The sequence below is a fragment of the Acyrthosiphon pisum genome, chromosome A2 (assembly GCF_005508785.2).
Source record: "Acyrthosiphon pisum isolate AL4f chromosome A2, pea_aphid_22Mar2018_4r6ur, whole genome shotgun sequence".
Taxonomy (NCBI): domain Eukaryota; kingdom Metazoa; phylum Arthropoda; class Insecta; order Hemiptera; family Aphididae; genus Acyrthosiphon; species Acyrthosiphon pisum.
The window spans coordinates 90,622,303-90,649,844 of record NC_042495.1 but is presented as its reverse complement, the minus strand read 5'-3'; the positions used below and the strand labels follow the sequence as shown (position 1 = coordinate 90,649,844).

At 40.9% G+C, this 27,542-nt stretch overlaps 1 protein-coding gene across 1 annotated transcript; it reads right to left on the bottom strand.

Moving 5' to 3' along the window:
• Positions 1 to 618: 618 nt before the first annotated feature.
• LOC100167471 (toll-like receptor 6) lies at positions 619 to 27,342 on the bottom strand. Its single transcript, XM_003248912.4, has 2 exons — positions 23,019 to 27,342; positions 619 to 1,613 (listed from the first exon to the last, which is right to left on the bottom strand). Exon 1 carries the CDS (start codon positions 26,927 to 26,929, stop codon positions 23,048 to 23,050), a length of 3,882 nt encoding a protein of 1,293 aa, XP_003248960.1. The 5' UTR covers positions 26,930 to 27,342; the 3' UTR covers positions 619 to 1,613; positions 23,019 to 23,047.
• Between the last annotated feature and the right edge of the window lie 200 nt (positions 27,343 to 27,542).

Genomic DNA, 27,542 nt, shown 5'->3' with positions numbered 1-27,542 from the left:
CGAATCGACGATCGTTGTGTAGGTGGTGTTTATACCTCGGTACACGGGTTAGGTATATACCTCCACTTGCGGATGAGAAAAATCCAACGTCCTATATATATATACATCGGGGAGAAGCGCTCCCGCGGTCCCCTAGGCCGGCTCCACTACTGACATTATCCGACTGTCGCGACGCATAACCTCTGACGATAAAATGGTATTACAATAATAATAATAATAATATTACCCATTATAACGCGTGTATAGTTTTAATGTCACGGACGGACACGCCGATAATCTCAATGTGTACCTATAGTAGTATACTGCTGCAGAGACGGTGGCGGTTTTTTCCTAGTCGACCGCTATCATATAGATATATATAGTGTTTTCTAGGTAACCATTGTATAGTGTGAGGTACATCCTCGAAGCGTTGGTCGGTACAACCACGTGAACCGTCCATACTACCGATATAAATTGTATATTGAACGTAGGTATTGTCTTCGATGTGATGTAGTTCGACGTAAAGACAAAGCTTGATCGGATGACGATGAGGTGCTGGAAGAGGAGGAAGAGGAGGTCACTTTTTCAAATCTGCCCAAAAAGACGTCACAACGCAATAGAAAAAAATTCAAACAAAAATTTTGAGCATTATAAATTATGACTTTTTATTAAAGCTATTTTTTTATACACATCATTAAATACATCATTAAATGTGCGTCTAATATATATAATACAAAATAAATCACATAGAGACTAAACACTTATAATACAATAACAGAGGGAAATATAGTTACACGAGGGGAGAATAGGTTTCCCATATCTGTTAAGCATTTAGAGCCAGTCCGTTTTTTAAGTACACGCTGGGTTAGTATAAAAAAATTTACAAAAAAATTCGATAACAGTATAATAATAATAATAATAATAATAATAATAATAATATAATAATAATAATTACACAACGTCGAGCTATAGTTTTAGGTCGCTAGACTCTAAAAAGCACCGGTATATGTTTAAATGTTTAATTTTAAATTTTTTTTTTCAAATATTTTTACTATAGAAGAAATTAAAATTACAGGAACTTTTCAACGCCGACGATCCGACCGAGCCTATACATTAACATCATCAAAATAACAGACGAACAGGATCAATAATTGAAAATTTAACCGACGACGGTTAACCTATCGAGTGCATCATAATATTATAAGCGCTAACAATTTTATATAATACAAAAAAAAAGGATAATGTCCCCCGAATACATTGTATTTTTTTTTTCATTATAAAAATATGGCTTTTTATTAGCTACAAGGAAAAATGAAACCTCTCAAGGCCATTTCAGTCTTTTAAAAAATGTCTAGCCTGTATGTCATTTTTAACGAAGGTTAAAAAAAAATATTAAATGAATATTTTTTGAAAAAAAAAATAGGCTTGTATAAAATCTATATAAAATTAAAACAAAACGTAAATGAAATAACAACGGAGGTTATTTACAAAATAATTCGATTTACACAATATATTATAATTACAAGTAGTATTTATCGTTTAAAATTACAGACAAGAAGAAGCAGATGGGTTTAAGTCCAGCATTGCAGTCGACGACGACTGCGGCGGCGGCGGTTGGTAATTTTCTGGTTTATCTGTAACAAAAAATAAATAAAAATTCGTAATTAGTATAAACGAATCGAAAGAGGGTGCGTTAATAAACAACAGCAATACAAATATGAAATGGCTAATAAGATTTTATGATCGAAGGGAGGCAACGTGATGTTGCAGCCATAGTATGGTTACTCGTGTTATTTTTTTCTCCCAATTTCGCTATATTATACACAATAATGTATTTTGTATATACAATAAACGGTTTGCAAATAAGATAACGGCAGTGATAATATTATTATACGATCATTAAGAAGACGGCAATTTTCGCGGGCATCTCTTATATATACATATATCATTATATTATATACATTATACATATAGATAATAATATAAAATACGACAATTGGGCGTGGTGGGACAAACGGTATAAATATGGGGAGAATATTTTAAAATTGCGGAGACGCCGTCGGTATTAATAATAAATTCCCATCGGGTATTCAAGAGGCGGAAAAAGTAGTTTTCTTCTCGTGGAAAACAGGCGGCGTCGGCGAGGGGCGACAGTGGCGGTGGCGGAATGAGACGATTTGTATGAAAAACAACGACGGCTCGTAAGAAGAACCCCGTCCACCTCGCCTCGTTCTATAAATCTCTCTCCCTCTCTTCTTTATCACATTTTCTCTCTTTATAATATCTCTGTCTCGCACACCGACTCTGTCGATGCAGTCTCTCACTCTCTCGTTCACACTCCCTTCTTTCCACCCCCTTAGCAGGCAGCCGGGGAGCATATAACACTACGACGACGAGACGTGGTGGCGAAAACAAAAACAACACTATAAAGCAAAGATAGGTGCGGTAAGTTTATGTAGGTTTTCGTTTATATATATACGTCATAATATATAGGCAAGCGTATTATAAGCATGATATGCACCTATATAATATAAATAAATGTCTACGCAGAGGGGGGAGATATTATAAGACTATATTATATTATTATAGTAAATACCGCCGTTTCGTATCGGTTTCTTGGGTGAAACACTACACCACTTATGTATATATTGTAGATAATATATTTTAAGACAGTGCCTATATTGTGTAGACGACCGACAATGTAAAGCATATTCGAGGGGAGCGATTGCGGTTTAGCGACGGTGTTATAACGCGCAAAGGGTATATAGTACGTCGTGATTGGTATTTTTTTCGAGAAATTTTTTTTTAATAGTGAAAAAAAAAATGGTTTTCGAATACGTTTTGCGAAACGGAAATTTGACCAGCGCGCACGATACGCGTATACACCTGCGGCGACGTCGACCACAGGGGAGGGGGCACCCACTCGGCGGCGGCAGCCATGGCCGGACTTCCGGTCGGTATACCATTGGCGGACACCATTTTGCCGTGGAAACGACGAAAGCAAAAAAAACACAAAAATACCAACAAAAAGGTTGGTAAAAAACCTAAATTAAATTTATTTTAATATGTCTGTCTTAATGGACGTATTCCCATGAGCCCGTTGAAGACGACGCAGGTTCCCCGCCGCTCGCGGTTTTTGGCAACGAGGGGCTAAAAAGTTTGCTCTCCGAATTATTACGCGCACTGCTGCACCATAGTCGTGGACGATGCTGGTAAGTCACCCACCGTTGAAAGCTAGGTGTAATATAATATTTTGAACGCCACAACCATGGTATGTGCGACATTTATTTTACATTTTATAGCCGAATTAAACGCATAGGTACTGTACAACAATATTACCTATAACATTAATAAATTCAACGAAGCCCGAGACAGATAACGAATAATATTATATTATACTGTATATTAATGTATATATATTACATAATACTGCAGTATCCAGTACGTATAATTTATGTTAATATATTGATACCACGTGATTATTTCAGTGACTCGTGTAACACGCCGTCCAGAAAATAAAAGAAGTGAACTCGACATTTGTCACCTGGGCAAGGTGTTCGTGCTGAGTATTAAAATTTAAGAATAATGGTAATATTACCTCTATGAAAAAATATATATTCTTATGCATTGTTATTGTACAGGTCATAGGGGTTAACCATAACGAGCCCAGAGGCGAGTGGGGGTGGAGGGGGAGACCTCTCGAACATAATGGAGCGACGATAAACACTCTCGATGAACGCGTAGAAGACGAAAATAATATTCACAATCGTAGGTAACTAGGGACACAATAGTAATAATAATAATATGACGTGTGACACGTTTTATCCAAGTCGTCTAACCACATGGTTTTATATTATGGTAAACAGTAAAAACGTCCGTATACCGTGGTAGTTGTCCTCGAAATCGCGTTATCCATCGCGACGACATAATAATATTATTATTAAAACGATAAAACTCCGTCTTGCCAGTCTGTGCGCGCGCCCGTAATCATGAATCGACTCAATGTTATTATTATTTATTACATCAACGCTGCCGCCGATAAGTCTATCATCCGTACCAGTCCGTTCAGGATCTCTGATAAACTTAGAATTAAAACTTTAAACCTATTGTATTATTATTATTGTTGTACCAATATTTCTATCCCTGCAGAGTTTGAAACAATTTAATTAGAATAATTTGATTTTGTGACCGTTGTGATTTGCATAATATTTGTGTACGCTGGAGATTAAAGTCGGTTGATTTGGAAGTAACGAATAACACAATAACGGGCTGAAAAAAAAGGTTTTACAACTATATAGGTACCTACAGTACGTCCCATGTATTATATTATTACATATTTACGTGTATTTCAATTACAATTTTTTTTTTATTTCAACGGATCTAATGACAGCCTCGAGTGCATAATATATGCGTATATAACATATTATATGCATTATAATATTATATAGGTGCACATTCGTTGACTGCTATTATATTTTTTATATGGCTTTTGTGTGTATAGTACAACGTTTTTACCTATTTATTTTTACAACCCAATCGTTATACAAACGCATATTATATTATTATACACGGGTAGCATCATACGACGACGACGACGGCGAAGGCGCCATCACGGGCTTTTATAATAATATTATATGGAATAATAACGCGTCGAATAAAATACTAGAAAACTAGTTATATGCGTACGATAATAATAATAATATAATACACCGCCGTCGTAAACTGTGTTCAATGGCGAGTTGTGTGTATTAAATCTCTTCTTCCCATTGAGGTGTACTGCTACGGAATTTTTACCATCGTCGGCCGCAGCACAATAATAATGTAATAATAATAATATAATATATTATAAGGTAGGTGTATCTACACACACACATATATATATATATATACGATATTATTGTTATAACGAAATGCGCGCTCCTATCGTCGACGTAACTCGCGTTCGTATATTTTAACATCGTGTACATTATATAAATAATATTTATTATGTATATCGTATGCGCGGTGGAGTAGATAAATCGGACGTTTGGCATTTCCGTGAGCAGCATACGAAGCAGTGTGATTCGAATATCAGCGGAGGAGAAGGAAATAATGATATACCTACACAATATTATTGTGCATGCGGACAACCGTGGTACAGGTATATAACACACCACGTTTCTACCGCGGACGTCGACGGTTTTAAAACGGCGTACAATGATATAACCGCCGCTGATCGCTGTTAAAACCCGCGTGCAATATAAAACAACTGCAGTGATGACTGAGGAGGGTTCAGGAGGGTACACAATTAATAGTAAAATACGCTGAGGTATGCCGCCAGTCTGCCAATATGATGATGATGTCTGATAAAATAAACAAATAATATGCAAGCCGAGTGAAAGTGAAGCAGCTTCTAATTTTAAACCGGACAGAGTGAAAAAAACCAATGTTATAGTTTGATGCGAGCTAAATCATACCTATACCTACCTACTTAAAATATCATATTTATATCAATACAGGATGCGATTCGTGGACTATTCGCCAAATTTGTTAAAGAATGCGACGATAACTACGGTATACCAAACCACGGGGGAGCACCTTAACCCTATACCGCGACCGGGGTGTCGTTGCGCCGGTAAAGTCGGAAAAGGTCGACCGTGACGGACGTCGTGGTTTATTACTCTAAAAGACGGAAAAAAAAACAATAACAACGACGACAACAATGAACTATCATAACGATAATAATTATTATTATCATTACCTGTTATTATCGTTATTATTATTTATTACTGTACGTCGTCGTTTCAGCGGTTACGGTACTTGCGATAATCGGAAAGGAAAGTCCGCAGGTATAATATTATTATATTATATTTTACAGGCGTAACATGGTTGTATCGCGGTAAGAAGCGTACACACAGTCGACATTATACTCGCGAACCGTTTTACGATATATTATTGTCGGTTCACGTCAGAAAATAATATGTTTAGTGATGACTCGGCCACGTGTCATGAATCCGTTGTCTATAGTTGTAAACGGACTTAAGCCAACCCCTTCCCCGAAGTCTCCGCTTATATCAACCAATATGGTGCGTACTATTTCCAAAAAGATTTTTAGCGACTTATTTTATCATTCAGACGTAACTTAAGACGATGATCGTCAAATAGGGAGTCATGTAAACCTATAGGTAATATATTATAATATTATAATCGTATTATTTTCTCCCCAGCGACGACGTACAGGCGCAATTCGAGAGTGCTCAGTAACAGCGGCGGCGGAATTACACTCCACTCGAACAGGGAAGTCAACCCCTCCCCCACCGTATCAGAGTGGAGTGGGACTATGCTGATTTCGAAAAAAAGGTCAAGTGCATGACTTGTATATATTATACACGTATATTCGACGCATTCGACGAATTCAAACGTAAAAAAATAAAATAATAAAATAGCTTATATATTTTTTTCGTCAAGTTATTTTTCTTCGCATTTACGATTTTTTTTTTATTATTATATACGTCCTCGCTGTGTGAATCGGTAGTGCGGAGAAAATATTTTTAAAAAAAATAATAATAATAATACAATACAAGCATAATATTCGGAATTATTATTATTATAATGATATTCTAATCTCGCGTGTGCATGTGTCCGTTCCACGGCGCGCGGATGCACGGTATAACGCGGTAATTGCAAAACATCGTAGGTATTTTCCGTAAAAATATTATAATATCGGTCTCTCGGATCGTATTATATTATTATTAGGTATAATATTATTATAATATATTACTATTATTATTATTATTATTCAACGTCCGACGACGGTACGCCAGGCCCAGGACGTCGGAGATCCAGCTAGCTACTCTCGCATAATAATAATAATAATATTATAATGTTCTGGTGTAATTCCGTCGTTGTCGTCGTCGTTGTTTTTTTTCCACTACACATAGTACGGTTTACATAATATCATTATAATAATAATATAACATAAACTGCGGGCAGTCGGTGTGCCCACGTCCCAATAGCCCGTCCGTTCCAGATTAAAATAGCTGTCGGGTTCGTTTATCTTTCTCACGAACGATACCGGTCACGTTACTCCGTAATAATAATAATAATAATAATAATAATAATAATAAACTAGGTATGCTATAATATTATCGTCAGTGGTGATATCGCACGTCGTCGCCACTGCTGGACAGTGGTGGCAATGGCGCCTCCAAGCATATTATAATGTATAATTATTTTAATATTATGCGTCCGGATTGTTGGTCTCGTTGTAAATCAGTTATCGATCAACACGATGATATTACGATATTTACGATTTGTGCGCAGTAATAACTAATAACGATAACAATAATTACAGTCACAGTGATTTCGATGCATAGTGTTGCGATCGTCGCTATACGCACTTGTATCATGAGGGTTGCTACATTTTCTCAATTTATTATTATTAATTATTATAATTTATAATCTATAATAATATGAGCCCTGGGAAGAAAACCCCGAGCCAGACTGTCGATCTGCCCGTGGCCGTCACAATGATTTACATTTTTTTAAGACACGAGTCTTGCAATTACGGCAACTATGAATTAATAATTATGTCGTTTCAGTAATTTATACATTGTTGGAATATGTACGGTTTTTTTTTAAATCTACAATGTTAATCTCATCCATTTGAGTTTAGGTAAAAATATTTATCATACAATATTGGGAAGTGATGTAATCGCTTGAAAACAGTAGTTGCGCGCTTTCGGTGTGTGTATCGAGGATTTTCGCTTATTTACGACGGAAAAACTAGTGTCACAGCCGGATAAAAAATATCATTACCGTCACTATACTTTTATCCACTGAATTTATAACAATAATAATAAACACAAAACTCGCGACACAATTTACCGATTTTGTCGGCGCGGCGGCGACTCGTTTAGACTCAAGTTGAGTTGTTAATTGACGATTATTGTTTTCGTTAAACGGATTGCGACCCACCGACGCCACCACCACCGACCGACTCGACAAGTCGAACGAATTCCGCCGTCCAACTTTTACGCGTTAATCGCGTAAGTCAGTTTGCTAGTATTTTGCGTACGTCGTGCAACAATATTTTACAACCGAATCGACCGTAAAACTCGCAGCGCATGATGTATAATAATCATAATAATAATGATAATATTGTTATTGTTATTTCGCAAAATGTTAAATTTAGACGACCATAAGCTCGCAGAACGCACGTGGTATGCATTTTAAACGCACGGTGCACGAGAAATATGCGATTGCCGTATATCAAGTATATTATATACAGGGTGATTCACAGTTTTTTCTTCAATAATTCAGCCATTCAAAATGTCTAGTCGTTTGAACTTTTGTATTTTGGGTATACGCCAAGTATTTCAAAAAAAATATCCAGTAAATAGAGGTTCTCGTTTGAAAAACAGAAGTTTGGTAAAGTATTTAAAAATTTTGGAACTCAATAACTGCGTTACTGACGAAAAATAAGGGAATCGTCCTGTAGAGAACGGTTTGGAGTCACCTTTAATAAGAAACAAGTAGACTGCCGTATTTTTATTATTATTATTATTATTATTATCGTTGCAAGCCGCGTTCGGCGTACCGCGTACGTAATATTTTAGACAAATAGTGTGTGTGTGTATGTATATTGTATACCTATTATATTATTATACGGTTACGTGTTTCGGGCCGTGTATATTGTTAATGAGCGCTGTACACATAGCGGAGGTTAGGCTATGTTAGGCTATGTTCTATCTTCGTATAATAATAATAATATATACCTAGTAATCCCGTTTTAACGAACTCGTTCGAATTGCACGGTCAAGAAACGAGCTCCACCGCGGGCCAATCGCCGTGAAAAATCACGCGAGAATATTATATACTTATCGGAGTATATTTTCACATTTGTTCGGCTTATAATAAAGCAAAAAAAAAATAACCGTTTAATAAATGCGTGTATCGGACGCGCAAGTAAAAACAAGTAGTGTTGTGTGCTGCGTTTCGTATCGCGAATACGGATGGAAAAAAATCATAATAACTACGTATGTACAGGTTACCCCATTGTGTTCGGAAATTAACTCGGCGGATTAAACGGTCTTCGGCGGCGGCGGCGTCCTCTACCACCACCCCACCGACACTCACCCGGGTCCGCCGCTTTCGTAAAACTAAATTTCATTATCGAAACATCATTACCCGTACTGTATAATATAATATAATATTATAATCGTTAACAATGGGTGCCGCGCGCAATATTGGTGTATATATATATATACATGCATATTATATGTAGGTAGGTGGGTAAATGGCGCGGGTCGATTTCTAAAAAAAAGTAATAAAAAGTAAAAAATATATAAAAAAGAATAACCATCGGGTAACCAGCCGAAAAACGCGACCCAACACACAATACCATTCCGACAGGCGAGAGTGCTGCGGCCGTAGATTTATAATCGTTGATTCGATCGGCGACACACATCATACCGAGCGATAATTCGATTATTATTGTCATAACATGGCACTAGGTCGCGATACGATAGTCGTCGAAATGGACATATTATTATTTTCATTCGGCCTTATCATACCTATATAATATAATATTGTTATGATAGGTACCTACCAGCGTGTATATATATATATACACTGATGATGACAATGATATTTAAATAAAATCGTAATGCGTACGCCTACGACTGCAGCGCGGACGCCGCCGCGCTAATGGCGCAATAAAACAAGTGGCGAGTGGCGATTCCGAGCCCCGGGTACCTAAAACACCAGCTATAAAGCACCGGGTGTGAAAACCGAAAAGTATAATATACGTTTTAATAGGATTTTTATATATATTTTTTTTTATTTCGTAATCGCGAGAGACCTTGCAGCGGAATATATTTTATAAAAACCGAAAACAGACCGCACCAAAACCAACAGACAACGCACAGCCGCACGTAGTTTCCATATGATATTATATTATTATACTATTTCGCTCTGCCGTCGTCGTGCGGTTTGCCGCAACCGAAGCAGCAGCAACAGCAGCAGCGTATATAATAATATACACAACACCGCCTATCCACATATTATTATTATTATATATATATATATATATTTGTGTATATAATACCTAACGAGTCGGCAAACCGATGACGATTGCCAGGGTATTATTATTATTGTTACGCGTCTAACAACTCGTGTGTGTGTGTGTGTGTGTGTGTGTGTGTGTGCGTAGTGTGTGTTTATTTACTGTTTTTTGTATATTTTTTATTTCTACTTAGTCATTATATTATTATTATTTGCGAGGAGGAGATCCGTCGTCGTCGTCGTCGCCGTTGCCCCATCGTCTTCGGCGCGCGCGATCGAAAATTATAGGCTTCGCGCGAGGTCGAGGGGTGCCGTTTATCTCTCCCTATCTCTCTCGTCGTCTTCTTCTTCTTTTTCGCCATCAGTTTTTAAAAATCGTGTTCCCCAAGGCGCATGTGCGCATGGCTTCGCCGACCGAGCGCATCCGGCCCCGACCGGACACGTGTTAATGCGTTTGCGGAGACGCTTTTTCGACAAACAACGCGCGCCGGTATATTTTACAATATTATAATAATATGTAATAGGTATATAATATAATATTTCCCGCGTCTTCCGGTAAAGCCGTATATACATCACGCGACGGGGGGACTTGAACGGCGCCCCGGACGAGGTTCGAATCGAGTTCTTTCGGACGTAATATCGATTTACGGTATAGATGACGAGTATTCCGCGATGACGCACACCCTGTGCCTACTGCAGTATTATTATAAAAATAATAAGATACATCACTCGTGATGGGTATATTCCGCGGTTAAAAAATTAAAAGATAATGTAAAGGTTTCGACGGAAATTGTGTTTAGCATGAGAGTGGAAGGGGGAGGGGGCGGGCGCCTCTTATTACCTATTGTATTGTGTTGTTCGTCAGAGCTTTCTTATTATAATATTATTATTAAAAATACGATGATGATATGCACTCCGTGTGGGCGACACGAGCATTCCTAATGACCGTTTAATTATTGCTATCGATACGTTCACGATATTTTTATAGATGGAAAATAATAATTTATAATAATATACCGAGATGATATTGTTACGAGGACCGCAGAGGGGTAATTATAATACATACGTCTCATTGTTCTTCCGTTCGCGCACATATTATTATTATAAAAAACTGGTACCTACGTGCCACAGCATACATACGCCGCCGCAACCACCACCACTCCGGATTGCGGGAAGAGGAGACTACGACCACGACGACAACGAAGACTCGACCGCCGCACGTATTGTTTAATTTTTTATTTTTTCGTCATACCTCTAATATTATATTATTATTTTTCGTTTAAATGCAAATCGTTTTGGAGGCAACCCAAAGAATTTATTATTAACTCCCCCGATTTACACGGTGTGTATTTATGTGGACGTCGCGCAATATTACCTAATAACAATATATTATTATAGTTACCAAATATTGTACGATAATATTATGCATATCGGCCGATTACTGCACACGATTATACACGCGAGTTTTATAATAAATTATATGGCGTAGGTACACAACATATTACGAATAATAATATTATTGTGTACGAGCGTGTAAAATGAATATACCGATGACCGATGAACACAATAATTGATGTGCGCGATCGGTCGCGATCATCGCTGTATCAATATAGACATTTATCGAATCGATAAACGGGCGGTGTGTAGGTATGTGTGGAAAACGTCGCAAAAATTAAAATACTATTTTTTATTATTATTATCGTCGTCATTATCATATTATTATCGAGTATTATCCGATTTCGACTTAATATGCACACTACACGTTTTGCGTACCTAAGCGTACGTTTTCGTGACTATATAATACTATATTTATCTGCAAAGTGTGTGTGTTGTGGATACGTTTACGACTTATCTACGACCATCTTCTATAATATGCGTACGACACGTGTTGGTGCATCGGTTACGTCAGAAATATTACGTACCTACACTATAATATAATATTATGATGTTATTACAATATACATATATAGATATATACTTATCCGACTTATAGCCTCCGAAGCAGAACTTTTCAATTTCCTAGCCGGGCCAGTTCTAAATGATAATATACATAATAATATCATAATATATAGGGTCTGCACTCTGCAGTTACCGTCGTTATTATATATATATATACATCTAAATCGTCTAGGTGCGCGGTATCGTAACAATCGTAACTGCACAGTATAACGCCAACTATGAACAGGAAACTATATAGATAGGTACTGCAGTATAATATTCTTATCCATAATCGTGAACTGTGGGCGTACGATGTGACAGTAGCTTGTGCTCGTCCGACTATATACAATAGACTTACTCCGCCGCTCCCGCCCCTCACCTAAGTACACCCCCTCCAAAACCATTCCGCTAGCCGTGCCCCGTCGAAACAGCCTAGTTCCGGTCAAGTGAAATAAATTGTAATATGCGTGACACGGCCCAACAATGCTTTTTTCTTCACTCTCTCAAATTACCGCACACTGTCCTCTTCCCGCCCCGCTCATTTAATGCACTGCGAGGTATACACAATACACTGCGCCACTGCGGCGGCGGCAGCAGCAGCAGCAGCATATAACATGTACAGGTATAGTATAACATAATATATAGGACATAAGGTTAGCGCACGTTTATTGTCTCTATACATTACGTTATTATATTATTTTATTATGAGATACTATTATTTTCGTTGTTACTCTTCGATTAGACCCCGGGGAGAGATACGACCTTGTGACTGAATAGTTGTTATATTTAACTCTGGACGATGAAATAAGTATAATAATATAATATAAAATATAAATACCGTAGTGTCGAGAGCTGTTGTAGACTAGTGCCTGCGCTCTGGCTCGAAGATTATTATATTAATTACTATTATTTATTTATTTATTTTTCATATCCAAGGGGTTTCTCGCGGAGATCCGTCAAAATGTATGGAAGATTCCGGTTCGTTTAACCGGTGCCGCAACAAGACGCCGACGGTGACGGCCGGCAAAGGAAACGATAAATAAAAGAATCGATGTCGATTATAATATGTTTCGCAAGATTCCAGGGCCCGATTTGCGCGGTCGGTTTGTATAGGAAAGTGAATTAATGGATCCAGTAGTCGGTTTCAGGCGTGTTCATATTTTAGAATGAATTTATTTACATTTAAAATTAAACGTTAATCACAGTTTTTAGCCTTTCGTAAACTGTTGAAATTAACCACGTTTGCATGTAAAAGATGTATACTATACCTTAAGGTACAATTGTGTACCTATAACACGAAATAGATGAAATATTGATTATAATATGCGTTTGGAAGGAAGTGAATTTTATTTTTCGGATGACGGACGTGCGTGATTGTACTAAAATATATCGATAATTTTTTTTTGTTCCATCGATACACAAAATGAGTAATGACATTAGAAATCGGCCAAGGATTAAACGCAAGAATCGATATATACATTACATTATAGCGTGTATATAGTTTTTTTTAAATCCCTCAACTACTCACAGATGACGCGAAGAATAGGTATTATATACCGTTGCCAATTCGCCATGCATAAAAGCCGTTACTTTTCATTAAAAATTCAATATCTATGTTTTTTGGCGGAAAAAAATATATGAAAACAGATTTTTATGATTGAAATTCTTCGATATTTAACGTTCACGGTTGCCCGCGTCATGCTATAATACTATGTATAATACCTATATTATTTACTATTACTATTACTGCTATATATACCACGCGGTTAATGAAATATAACAATTATTAATTACTTTATTATATATACATGCAATAGGTCTATTGTGGTGGGCACGTGCATGACTTTGACATCGATCGCGGGTAATTACTAATTAAGCGTTGACACCGAAATTTCTCGATTTCAAAAATGATTAGGGTAAATATAATATTATACGTAGGTAGGCAGGTATATACCGGAGAGAAAGAGAGCAGATAGAGAGAGAGAGGGATGGAGATAGAGAGAGAACGAGCGAGGGCAGTTGCATAGGTCATATTGGTGGCGGTGACATAGCGATATATGAAAATTAAAAAAAAAAAATCGTTACCGTCCGCGAATTCGAACGGGTGTTTGTCCAGACTGTTGTACCAGCTACAATATATAAGGTTTAATAATGTATTGTATGCTTTTTGTATAGAACCGCGGTATTGTGGTGAAGGTACTTGTGGCCGAAAACCAATCGCGGTATGTCATCCGAAAGAAAGAAATAATAAGAGAGAGCGAGGGCGAGTGACGGAGCCGTTTTCCTACTCGAGGGGATGTATACAGGCGCGAAAATTCTCGGACAATAAATTATAAATTATTATTGGCGTGTACATGGGGACTGACGCGGACGACCGCGCAATACTTGTGATTCGAACAATATGCGAACGAGGGCGACAAGAATGGACAAGAACCACCGGACAAATTTTCTGTTTCTAAGAATCCGCGGCAGCCATCCGATCCTCGTCCCTCGCCACCAATAACTCTCAGCTGTTCGTTGTCTCCCCGTGACCCCGTCGAATAAAAATATTGTACTCCGAGCGCACAAAAACCGGCCCGAGGGTCCGATTACCGCAGACGTAATGTGGTCATTCGCGGCGGCGGCGGTTTATCATCATATTTCAGTATTTCACCAGAAACACCTCACGCCGATATAAAAATAAAAAGTAATTGTGACCGGGTAACCGAAAACCAATACAATATAATATAATAATAATACCGCTGCTAATAAGCCGCGTTCAGGCCGAGAACCAGTTTAAACACGTCTGCAGACACACGTACTACCTTCGGATAGTATACCTATATAACCGTATATACCAGAGTATATACCAACCTTCCTACCAGTCTACACAGGCCGGGGGTGTGTATGTGTGTGTGTGTGTGTGTGTGTGTGCACGCGCTGTACGTATAGTTTCTCATTTAGCCACCACGACTCGAAGCCACCACATAATATCTATAATACAAGACCTATATGTGATAATAATATTATTATTACACTTTATGCAGGTATACATATTATTATTATGTTATATATGTGTGTAAACTCGACGATGATTTATGCGCAGAAATAATGACCAATTATTCCAAAGCCGACAGGTGCGTGTAAACACACTAAATGTGCATGGGACGGACACATACGACCTTACGATGCGGCTGCGGAGGATGCCCCCCCCCCTCGGTATTTATTGATTGCGCATAAAATATATCGGTACCGCCGTCATCGCGTCGAATATACGACGATTTTTATAACATATTTTACAAGTAATATTATTAATATCGGTGAAATGGATAAACGAGTATTTTCATATTACAAACGTGTGGACAGAGAGGCGAGAGAGTGTGTGTGTGAGAGAGAGAGAGAGAATTGCTGAGAGTATTATATTCCTCTTTACACACGTAGGTATATTATTATAATTAAAAATAATAAAAACGGTCGCAGGAGGCCTTCGCCGCGGCGGAGGGAAACAATTATCTATACTAGCATTATAATAATATAATATTAATTATTATATTATTATTATTATTATTATTATTATTATAATAATATACGAGTGTGTGTTATGACTTTATGAGAATTTTTCTCGCGGTTTTCGGTTTTTTTTTTTTTATCATTACCTACTGTTATTATTTATAGTATATTTTCAACAGTCGTATAATATAGTGTGGCGGCCGCCGTCGCACGCGGTCGTGTTTGTTTACCAGAGCCGAGTATTATAATAATATGATACGTACACACTATACCTATATAATATATACGTGTGTGTAAATTGAACGGCTCGTTAATTCGGACCAGAGATAATTACGTGCGTGCCCAGTTATTGTGTGCTGTGCCCGAACACAACCGTCGTCGTCGTGGTAGTTTTACACGCATAAAATACACGGTAATATATTATTTTGTACAGTACACCTAGTATGCGGTATTAAAATTTGTATTATATTAAAATATTATATTACCACGAAGCAGTATATGACATGAGGTATAGTGGAAACGCGCTTCCGTGTGCGTATGACGGGCGACACGGACGTGAATATTGTTTATTATTATTACGATCGTTGTACTAAATAGCCGAAATCCGACAAAAATATTATGTTATCTACCGCTGCACCGGACATAATGTTATAACGTGCAGATAACTCGACGCACCGATTGCGCCGACGACAAGGTCATGACGTGTTGTTACGAGGAAAAAATCGTTTGGATTTATTGTTATTACCGTACTTCTCCCACGGTTAATTTTTCTTTTTCTTTTTTTTTATTATACCCATATATACCTACCATATTATATTGACGAGTTTCGGCATCAAACATTCAAACGACAACGTAAAGTGCAACACACACAGTCGCGATAATAGAATGACGGATTTAACGGTCCAGAGATATTATATTATAATTACGACCATAATTTTAAAAATATGAGAAAAAATACACGAGTGTATCAGATTTCACATTTACATTTTTATTTTACGACAGCGCATAGTAATATATAGGTTTATACATATATATGATATATATATATATATGTGTGTGTGCGTATTAAACAATATCATGGACACTATTCAGTATATTATAATGGTACCGACGTAGTGAATATACCATTATTAAGCGCTCGAGCTCATCAAAAGATAAAATGTCATTAATTATTAACGTTTTAAATATCGCGAGCGGTATATTATACTATGACGAGGTCTTTTGGTGGTGATATTTATTTTTTTGTCCTTATTATGTAAATATATTATAATACACACCGTGCGTGTAATCGGACGGACTACTGGTAATTGAATTATAAAGATGAGACGATAGCGCGTTGAATCGGCGGATTTTGTTTTCGTTCTCCCAGTGTAGGCATATTATGGTAGATAGGTATAATAGTTGGTCTCTGATGGTATAAGTGGTTATCGCGTACAGATCGAGTTTAAAACGCGAGGCGCACGGTCTTCGCATCTATACACGAGACTTCAACGCCACGGTGGCGACAAAAACGAATATTTATACAACAACAGCACACGATCTTACGGAAATCGATACACGTACCTATATGCAATATTATAGGAAACTACACGAGCAATATTATGTTTTATCTCTAAAGGCGTATTAATAATATTCACGCACGCGAGATACGGGGAGATTCTTCCGTTAAGGGCAAACCGTGCAACGATCGTTGTCCGATTAAGCTACTTATATTATATTAAATTATATTATATGAAATAACGCGTGCGCGAGGGACCGACGCAAATGACTATATTATTATTATTACAGTGGAAGAGGCGACGACTATAATATGATAGTAATAATTACTCGGGGAATCGCACGAAAACACGGTAATTTAAAAATAAATGGAAAAGGAAAAAGAGAAAAAAAAGTCCCGCAAATCGGCTGCATTGTTTCCCGGGACGGTGCCCCTCGATAGAAATCGGCGAAAAACCTTTTGCGATGAGCACACCTCATTAGTGCCCCGTTCGGGATCACGACCGACTTCACGTACATATTATATATAGATAAGTTATATATATATATATATATATATGTATATAGCGGGAAAACGAGTCTCAAATTGACATATCAATTAAGTCGCACGGCGAACGGCGGTAGTGGGGAGGGGGATCTAATCACACAGACTCAATACGTCCTATCCCCGCCGCCGCCACCGCCGCCACTGATGTCCTTAATTGCGAAATGTCGGTATTGAGTCACGCGCGGTGAGAGGGAGGAAGAGGATGATTTACAAAGGAAAAAGGTATAGAGAAAAAATGTATATATATATAATATATAAATGTGATGTGTATGCGCGTGCGCGTGTGAGTATAATGCTTAATGTGTATACACGTACGTGTGTGTGTGTGTGTGTGTGTGTGTGGACGATCAAAGGGAGGGAAACTGTTAATTTTAACGTCAGGACGTTAACGAGACGTTAAAAAGATAGAACATAACTCTGTAATAATTATGTACACCCGTTCCCCCTGTCGGCGGCCGCACCGTGTATATAATATAATATATTATATACATTGGCGCTCGTCGCTAGTCACGGTTTCGAGAACATTTTTTTTATTTCGTCTGTTTGTTTTGTTTTCGCCAGAGACCTGCAGCTAGGCTCGCTGCTAATTGCAGGGAGGATACCGTATTATTATATTAGATGCGTACTACAACACTGTGTATATACACGTTCTGTCTTTTTTTCTTTATTACTTTTTAGTCTTTTCCCTTCTTACCGGTCGGTCGCCTCCTCTATGGTACCTAATACCTACGGGTCGTAGGTATATGATGTTTTTTTTTCTATCGACCCCCCACACACACACACACTCGCGAACGAGCAATGGGAAAATTCGTCGTCGTGCGCATACCGTCCCGCGGTCTTTCGTGTAATCGAATTGACCGCCGCCTCCCCATGGAAATTTCAATTAACAAACAATCCAATTCGGTCGTAGATATAAACCCCTCCGCGTAGTGTTGTACGCCTTCGTGTCTACTGTCTAGACGGCAAGACTTTGGAATTCTCGAGACGATTCTATACGGAGAATATTAATTTAAAAAATAAAAAAAAAACACCGACCGTCTTAAAGTAAACGATGCAGTGCAATAGCGAACGTTGCGCTTAAAAATTCTACAATTTTCATTTGTTCTGTCGATCGACGAATTGGTAATTTTACGACGGTGCCAATTTTTTCTACACGATAAAAACTGCTTGTAACGAAACATTAATATTAATTTCAATGATTTATGAGGAAATGATAATTTTATTTTTTTTGTCCACGATAGGACCCTAATAATATTAATAAGGACACGAATCAATTTGCACACGACTTACATAAGCAAACGACAATTTTTTTTTTTTAATCGGATTAGTCGAGTTTGCTATATAATATAGTTATATTAATTTACCGAGCTCGTTAAAAAATGTCGTTCACGCCATACATCAGCCGCCAAGTTGTGCACGCGTGTGGAAGACGATTATATTATTATTATTTTGTGTATATATTATTATTGTACGCCTGAACTCGTTATGTAACATAAAATATGTAATTGACATTTTGGGAGTGCTTGGCTCGTTGAATTTCAAGTCAAGTATACCGGCGTTGTCTGCGTACAAAATTATAAATAAGATGGTTAGCTGCAGTTAGCTGCTGCAGGTAAATGTGTACATATATAAATATATATATGTATTATAAACACATATTGTATGTATATATTATATATATAACTATATGCAGCGGCAGCGTCAACAACAAGAAGCCCCTGGGAGGGGAAGTTAATAAAAATTACACGGTCGAGAAAGTAGCGTGGAAATCCGGTGTTCTTTTTGTTTATTATTATTATTTTTATTTTATTTAGTATACCTACTGACAAGCCCACTTAAGGTATATCCGAGGGCCCGGAGGCGACCGGTACATATATAATCATCATGATTCGTGCGTTGTTCGCGAAGAACGAAATCGAAAATATCTCGACGACGGGACCGAGTGCGCGCGCGTTCAGACTATAACATTATAACTATAATATAATATATAATAACATGACGAGGTACCTATATAGGTATAGGTACACGGGCGATGAGACGACGGTGGACCGGAGGAACACGTGGTGCGAGCAACTCGCGCATTAGGGTCACATTCTTCTTGAATGGACGATCGAAAAAAGCACCCACGATTTCACACGGACAAAAAAACCGACAGGAATCGCGTTTTCACGGTCAAAATTATATTATCGTCGTCTCGGTGGGAGATGCCAATAGTGATTTTTTTTTTTGCCCTTCTTTCAGCAGTATAACATTCTGTTGTCGAACAGCATCGTGCGTGCGTACATGCAGTATATGATGCCTGAGTAATATTATTATTTCGTGAAGAGTATAATATATATAACTGCTGCATGTAAAGAAGAAGAACAAAAAAATGCCCTTATTGTAAATAGGTAGCCGCCGCCGTGCGCGCACGGCGCAGACCGTTACTAATCGTCCGTTCGTCATAATAACAGTAATTTTCATCGCGGGTACCCTATACGCATGTATTACACATAAACAGTATGTATATAGGTACTATATATTATTATATGTATATACATAGGAATTGGAAACCGATCCGACCGCCGGCCATGCACACACACGCACACAGACAAGAGACAACGGCGGCGGCGGCGACTACGGTGGACGAGGAAACATTTTTACGCTCCACGTGCATATAATATTATATACCTATATTATTATATTATTTATGTACGACTATTACAACTATATATATATGCACAGATGAGGACGCTAACAAGACGTGCACGACCGGTGGAAGAAAAAACAAACAGACGAGCAGAACGACGACGGGAGGAGAAAGCTATAGTACGGCGCAAAGGACGCGCGTGAGGAGAAGAGTCGCGCAATAATAAAGGCATTTTTTTCGTATTTCTCCTGTGCCCTCCCCCCTCCATCCCCGGCCGATCATTACAATATTACAGCGATGCGAATTTTTCCACCGGACCTTCGTCGTCACGTGGAGGATTTAAATTTAAATGAAATTAATTCCATCTTTGCAGGTTCACTCCGAAACCAGTGATTAGCTATATTATTATATTATTAACGAGCGTCGATAATATGATGTTATTATACACACGGTTAATTTAATGTTACAATGAAAGAAAAAAACGCAATGCGTTTCGAGAGTTACTATGAAAACACAAGTGTAATATTAGTAAGTACTACTCGCTTATATACATTATTATGAGTACCTATACATAATTGTTATTTATCACATGGTTTTTTGTCCGTCTCCTTGTACGATGAAAACCGTCGGACTCGATTATCAACATCTCATAGAATGTCACAACTATTTTTTGTTCGTGTAAATCACACGAACTATAAACTCGATCCAGTCGGTTTTTTTTTCCATACCGAGTGTTCAAATTCCAGGATAACAACATAATAGTTGTATCTACTAATAATGCGTTTGCACGAATATTGCATATTATCGTTCTATATTGGTATTGATACAAATAATATTATTTATTTGTACGAAGCAGGAAAAAAACGACGTCATACGATATAATATTTATATACTATACTGTAAAAAGAATTCTCAAAAGAACGTACGGTTACGTGTATGCCCACTAACCAGTAGGTAGGTACAATTGAAAAAAATCCCGTGTTACCGTTGCGTTGGAACAAAGACATGAATTCTGGGTCCATAGGTACCGTAGGGTCGTCAGAGGACATTCAGCAGGGTACTCGATGTTTAATTTCTTTTTGTGCTCATAAAATAAATACTTAACATATATTTTTTTTTTATTTATATTATCATTTAACAACAAGTAACTGCCGTTACACGATCCTTCGCCACGGGGTGTCTGTCGCATCTTTTTTTTTAGGTTCACATTTGTACGTTTTCGGCGAGTACCTATATCCGAAAAAAATTAGCGGGCCTCGACAAGTCACCGTCGTCTGCGTAAAACGGTTAGGTACTACGTCATATAATTGCCGGCCATATAATATATATTATATAGGTATAGTCATCATTCATTTTGGCTACTTCACGTTCCGTTAGTTTGTTTAAGTACTAATTTCCTATGCAACTAATATAATATAGTCACCGCGCGACAACGAATCATAATATGTACGCGTAATATTGTGCAAGGGGTGGGGTGGGGGAAGGAGCGTGCCGAATATCGGCCGAGCGTATGATAATATAATAATATTATACAAAACCTATACCCACAGCATATATTGTATATTATATATAGGTACATGTATAAATATATATTTTAAATTAATATTTGATCAGAGAGAACCTAAGTAATCGGTAAAAAACAGGATCGGGGCAATTAACGTTGGGCGTATATCGTTAAAAAAAATAAAAAATAACGATCTACGGGCAGAAGCGAAATTTCCGAAGGAAAAAAATGGTGGTGAAGAAAAAAAAAATAATATGTAGAGAAACCGGTTCGACGTAAAACCAATAATTTCCGAACTATGTGCCGTCGATATATATAAGGTACATGGACGTAAACTGTTGTGTAGATATTCGGGATTAGTCGTGTTGGTTTATTTTATTTTTTTACTATTACTATTTCACTCCTGCTCGCCGCGTATCTCATCATGCACGCGCACTGCCCACACACTTTATCGTTTTTTGATTTTTGTCGCGCGCGCGGTGCGTTGTTTGGCATGAGCGCGCGCCGCGGTCGTGATTGCCCGGAAATCAAGCGGGAGACGAATTGTCGTCGTGGCTGTCGCGCGACGGTCCGCGCGCATCTCCTCCTGGTCGCGTTTTATCGTGACGATGATTATTTTATTATTAACGACTTGTACGACGCAACGGGTACACAAAGTACCCACCTACACCCACCCGTAAGTCACGGAGGAGATGGCTCATTAGAATATTCAAAATATTATATTATATTATTATATTATAATGCGACGGTCGGTGACGATCCCGGAGCGGAGTAAAAAAAAAGAAAGATACTCGACGGTCGGTAGTTTATTAAATGTCGAACGGGAAGCGCTGAGGACGATATTAATAATAATTAACCGTCGTGCAAGAAAACTATACGGTTTGAGACTATATACCTAGGTAAACGCGTCATCGTTTGTGTGCTCGCGCGCACGCGAATCGTGGCAATTAGAATGTTGTTTTTCTGCGTAAATTACATAATATTATATGGTTTTCGCGGGACGCTGAGTATATCTATTACCGTGTGTGTGTGTGTTTTTTTTATATAGGTACCTACGAATGTAAAAATAATAATACTAATATTAGGACTTTTATTATATTATATTATTGGTTTTTCTCTAACAGTATTATTCTTTTTTGCTCGTCTGCGCTCGGAGAATATCTGAGAGTAAGAGATATTTCGCGAGGTGCAGACAGAACACATATAAAAAATAAATAAATAAATAAAAAACGTGACTTCGAGACCGCAAATTATCGAGCGCCGCAGTTTCCTGTATAAGGAAATCCACTCGAACTAGACTGTCGTAGTCGTTTGGTATGATTATTATCGTTATTATTATTATTGCTGTTGCGTACCTAATTATTATAATATGATTATTATTTTTTACTCACCGACTATGATGACGGTACTATCATGTACTCTAAACGAAATAAGTCCTCCCTCCGGCTTGATTGTAAATCGGGTCCGGTATGCTGCTGTACACGTGGTGCAGCTTATGCCTCTGCTGGTAATCGATGGACACGTAACTGTGGTTGGACGGGTCCTCGTCCTCGTCGGTGGTCCTCTGCGACGATTCCTCGGACATGCACGAGCTCTGCGTGGGCGCCTGCGACTGCGTCACAGAGGCCGGGCTCATGCGGATCCACGCCTCGAGGGACGTTGGAGCGGCCGTGTACCTGGCCACGGGTCGGCCGTCGCATATCACTTTCTTCAGGTCACCGCCGGCGCTGGCCATGGGCTTGGGGTCGGGCATCAGGTACCGGAGTCGGTCCCAGAACCGCTTCTCGCCCCACGTGACCACGTCGCACGACTTGAGCAGCGCCTGTAGCTCCCGGTCCGGCGTGATCGTGGTGGTCAGCAAAACGACCACCGACTGCTTTTTCGTCTTGGCCCGTTCCAGGCACGCCTGGAACGCGGTCCGGAACACCGGTTTTTCCCATTCGTTTTGCAGGAACGATAGCGACAGCACGACGATTATCCGCTTGGACGCGTCCGACGCCCCGAGGAAACTGTCCATCAGGTACGCGGGGCTGATGACGTGTATGTCCCGGTAGTGCAGGCACAGGCTGTACCCGAACCGCTCCAGGCTGGTGGATAGTATGTGGTTGACGAACTCTTCGTCCTTGATGCTGTACACCATGTACGCGTCGTACAGCTTGTCCGTCTCGCTGGACGACGGCGACTTGCACACGCGCACACCGTACCGGGAATGCGCCCATAAGCACAGGTCCTCGCGGAACACCAGGGCCAGAGCGACCAGCACGAACACGACGATGAACAAGGCCAGGCTGGCGGCCACGAACGGCACGTAGTCGGTGCCCAGCACGGACGTGTTGTAGAACGGCCGGTGGATGCTGGGCCCGGTGTCGCGCTCCGACTGGCACTTTTGGATGGCCGAGGCCACCGGCGTCATCTTGTCCGAGCACAGCATCGTCGACGGCGGGTAATCGTTGTTCTTCAGCCACCCCTCGAGCCCGACGATCACGTCGCAGTCGCACAGCCACGTGTTGCCAGCCAGCGAGACGGACGTCAGCGTGTTGGCCGCGTTCAGTTGCTGCCACGGTCGAAACTCGTTGATCTGATTGTTTTCTAGGTGCAGCACTTGCAGCGACTTGAGCGGAGCGAACGATCGGTTCGCAACGCTCGTGATCCGGTTGTCGTTCAGGTACAGTTCGGCGAGCTTGGGCAGCGTCTCGAACTCGCCGCCGTTGAGCCGGTCCAGCTGGTTGTTCTCGATGTGCAACACCCGCAGGTCGGGCACCCCGTTGAACGTCTTGTTGTGCAGCGACACCACGTTGCTGTTGTTCATGTACAGCACTTGCAATTTCTTTTTGCCGAGAAAAACGTGGCTGGACAGTTCACCCAGATCGTTGCCGTCCAGATATATTTCGGTCGCGTCCATCGGGATCCGAGCCGGGATGGATTTGTACCCGGCGTTCGAACAGTCCACGATGTTGGACGACCAAACGTGGTCGTGGTAACACGTGCAGTTGTCGGGGCACGTCATCTCGCAGTCGCACGCGTCAAAGTCGCAACATTCGCACACGGAAAAGCAGTGCGACTCGTACTCGCACAGGAACTGCGACGGCTTCAGGTCCAACAGCGGTTTGTACTTTTCGGTCTTCGAGTGAACCAGCCGGCACATGATCGAGTCCATGTCCATTATGCGGGGGTGTTGGCGCTGCACGCTCAGTTGGTTGATGCGCTGCAGCCATTCGGTGGTGCAGTCGCATTTCAGAGGGTTGTCACCGATGTAGAACTGCGGCAGTTCCTTGCTCTCCGGCACCGGGTCCAGCCGCAAACTGGCGATGTCGATGTATTCCATTTTGTTGGCGTATAAAACCACTCGGGACAGGTTGGCCTTCCGCAGGAACGTGTTGATTTTGATTTTGTGTATAAGGTTGTTGTTGAGGAACACGTTTTCCACACTGTCCGGTATCGACGTGTCTGTGATCTCGGTGAGGCGGTTGAAACTGGCGTCCAACATTTTTATTTGTATCGTGTCGCGTTGCACGTAATAGTTGCCCAGGTTGCTGATGGCGTTCTTGTGCATGTCCAACCACTCGACGCTGGACGGCAAGTACGAGTAATCGAAATTCGCGATTTGGTTGTCGGACACGTTGAGCCACACCAGTTTGGACAAGCCGTCGAACATACCGTTTATATCTGACAGCGCGTTACCGTCCAGCCGGATGGCGTGCAGCTTGTTGGACGTACCGAACGCTTGCTGGTCAACGTGCGTCAGTCGGTTGAAGGCCAGGTTCAGAACCTGGAGCAGAGGCATCGTGGAAAACGTGTTCGCGGTCAAGTTGCCGATCTCGTTATTGGACAATATCAAATTGTACAGCAAGTCGAGTCCGTCGAACGACGCGTTTTTCACGTGCCTGATGACATTACCGCCCAGGTCGAGCGTCTTGAGCATGTGCAGCTTGGACAGGGCGGCGGGCACCTGCCGGAGGGCGTTACCGTACAGGCCCAAGTCGTGCAGGTTCGTGCAATTTTGGAACGCGTGTTCGTCCACCGTATCGATGCGGTTCCTGTCCAAGAACAGCTGATTGATGACGTACAGCCCGGAAAAGTGCAGCGGTTCGATGTGCTTGAGTTTGTTGAACGACAGCGTGAGCGCGTGCAGGTTGCTGAGTGCGGCGAACGCTTGGTCCGCCAGCATTTCGATGTTGTTGTGCTCGAGATTGAGTATCTGCAAGCTGTACAGGTCCTGGAACACGTGCGAGTCGATTTTCGACAGCTGATTGTGGCCGAGGTTGAGGACCACCAGCCGGACGAGACCGGAGAACGTGTCGCGGTTCACCCAGGTGCTGGTCAACTCGTTGTGCGACATGTCCAACACGAGCAACTGGTCGAGTCCCTCAAGTAATCCCGGCGCAAGTACGTTTATTGAGTTGTTGTGCAGGTAAATTTCGCGCAGATACCGAGTGGAATGGAACAGTTCGGGTGGCAGTGCCGAAAGCCGGTTGCTCGACACGTTCAGCACGTTGAGGGACGTGAGTCCGACGAATGCGCGGTCCGCGATCTGGTTGATCTGATTCTCTTGCAAGTACAATTTTTTCAGCGCCCTGAGGCTGGTCAGTCCGTTATCGGGCATCGATATGATGTCGTTGTTGGCCAAGTTCAAGTCCTCAAGCGCGGTGTTGCACGTCTTACCGGGTGCTGTCGGACCGTTTCCCCAGTCCGAGAAGCCCAGCTCGAACACGTCCTGCAGCCGATTTTTGGTGAGGTTCAGGTTGGCGAGTCCGACCAGCGGGCAGAAAAGCTCTTTCGGCAGGTTCCAGATGTTGTTGTCGGACAGGTCGAGTTCCCGGAGCTGGACGAGCCCGCGCAGGCTGTCTGAATGGAAATCCATGGTCATGGCGGACCAGTCGGTGTTGTGGGTACGGATGCGCAATTTCTTTAGTTCCCTGGACGTGCTGAGCACCGCGGGTGGCACGTACTTGATCTTGCAGTACTCTAGGTCCAGATGGTTGAGGCGCCGGAGCTGCGTGAGGAAGCTGTTCTCCAGGCTGCTCTCGAAAAATATTACGTCGCTACACTTGAGCGTCAGGCTGGTGATCATGTCCATTTGGGCGGACGTCAGGTTAGATATAACGCTGTCCGCGTTGTTGATGGTCCGCAACGAGCACTTGAGCACGACGCGCAGCGGCTGCGCCTCGTCCGCGGCCATCACGCGCTGCCAGTCGCACACCGGGTCGCCGTTGTTGGCGCAAGCGGTGCCCGACAGCGACACCAGCACCGACATCAGCAGCCACGCCAACGGGCCGGCGGCGTATCGTTGACGGTACGTCATCGTCGGCGGTATACAGTTTTCGGCAGCAATCGGTCGGTCGGGGGTCAAAAAAAAAAAAAAAAAACTCACTCCCGAAACCGTCACCGGACGCACATCGCGTGAGAAAAACGGGAAAAAAAATTTTACGATTTTTTTCTTTCTAATTTTCCCCAAAAAAAAAAATAATAATTATTATTATAAGAATATATTATTATTGTTGTTTGACACTTAGGAGTGTCTCCGGCTCGCGTACGGCGTACGACGGAAAAATCGAAAAAAAAAAATCACAAACGCGTAAAACGACGGACGCACATAAAATACACACACGGACACGGACACGGAAAAAAAATAAATACGGACACTCGCGCGCTAAGTCGAGCAAAACGTTTGCGGACCGAACGGTACGGTCGACGGCGAGAAACTGTCGCGGCGATCGGCGGCGGCCGTGTGTGTCGGCCGGCGGAAGGCCACCGCGTTTCAGCTCCCAGAGCGCGCGGCGGACGGCCGCAGTCTCTGCCGCCGCCGCCGTCGAGCGCTGGCGCGCGAAGTGCAACCACTTGTTTGGCGGCGGCGGCCACCCCACCGGGATTCGGCGGCGGCGGCTTCTGTGCATAAGTAACTGCGGTGGTTACGC

Coding starts and splice junctions, on each gene's coding strand:
- LOC100167471 (XM_003248912.4), bottom strand. CDS start 26,929: ATGACGTACCGTCAACGATACGCCGCCGGCCCGTTGGCGTGGCTGCTG.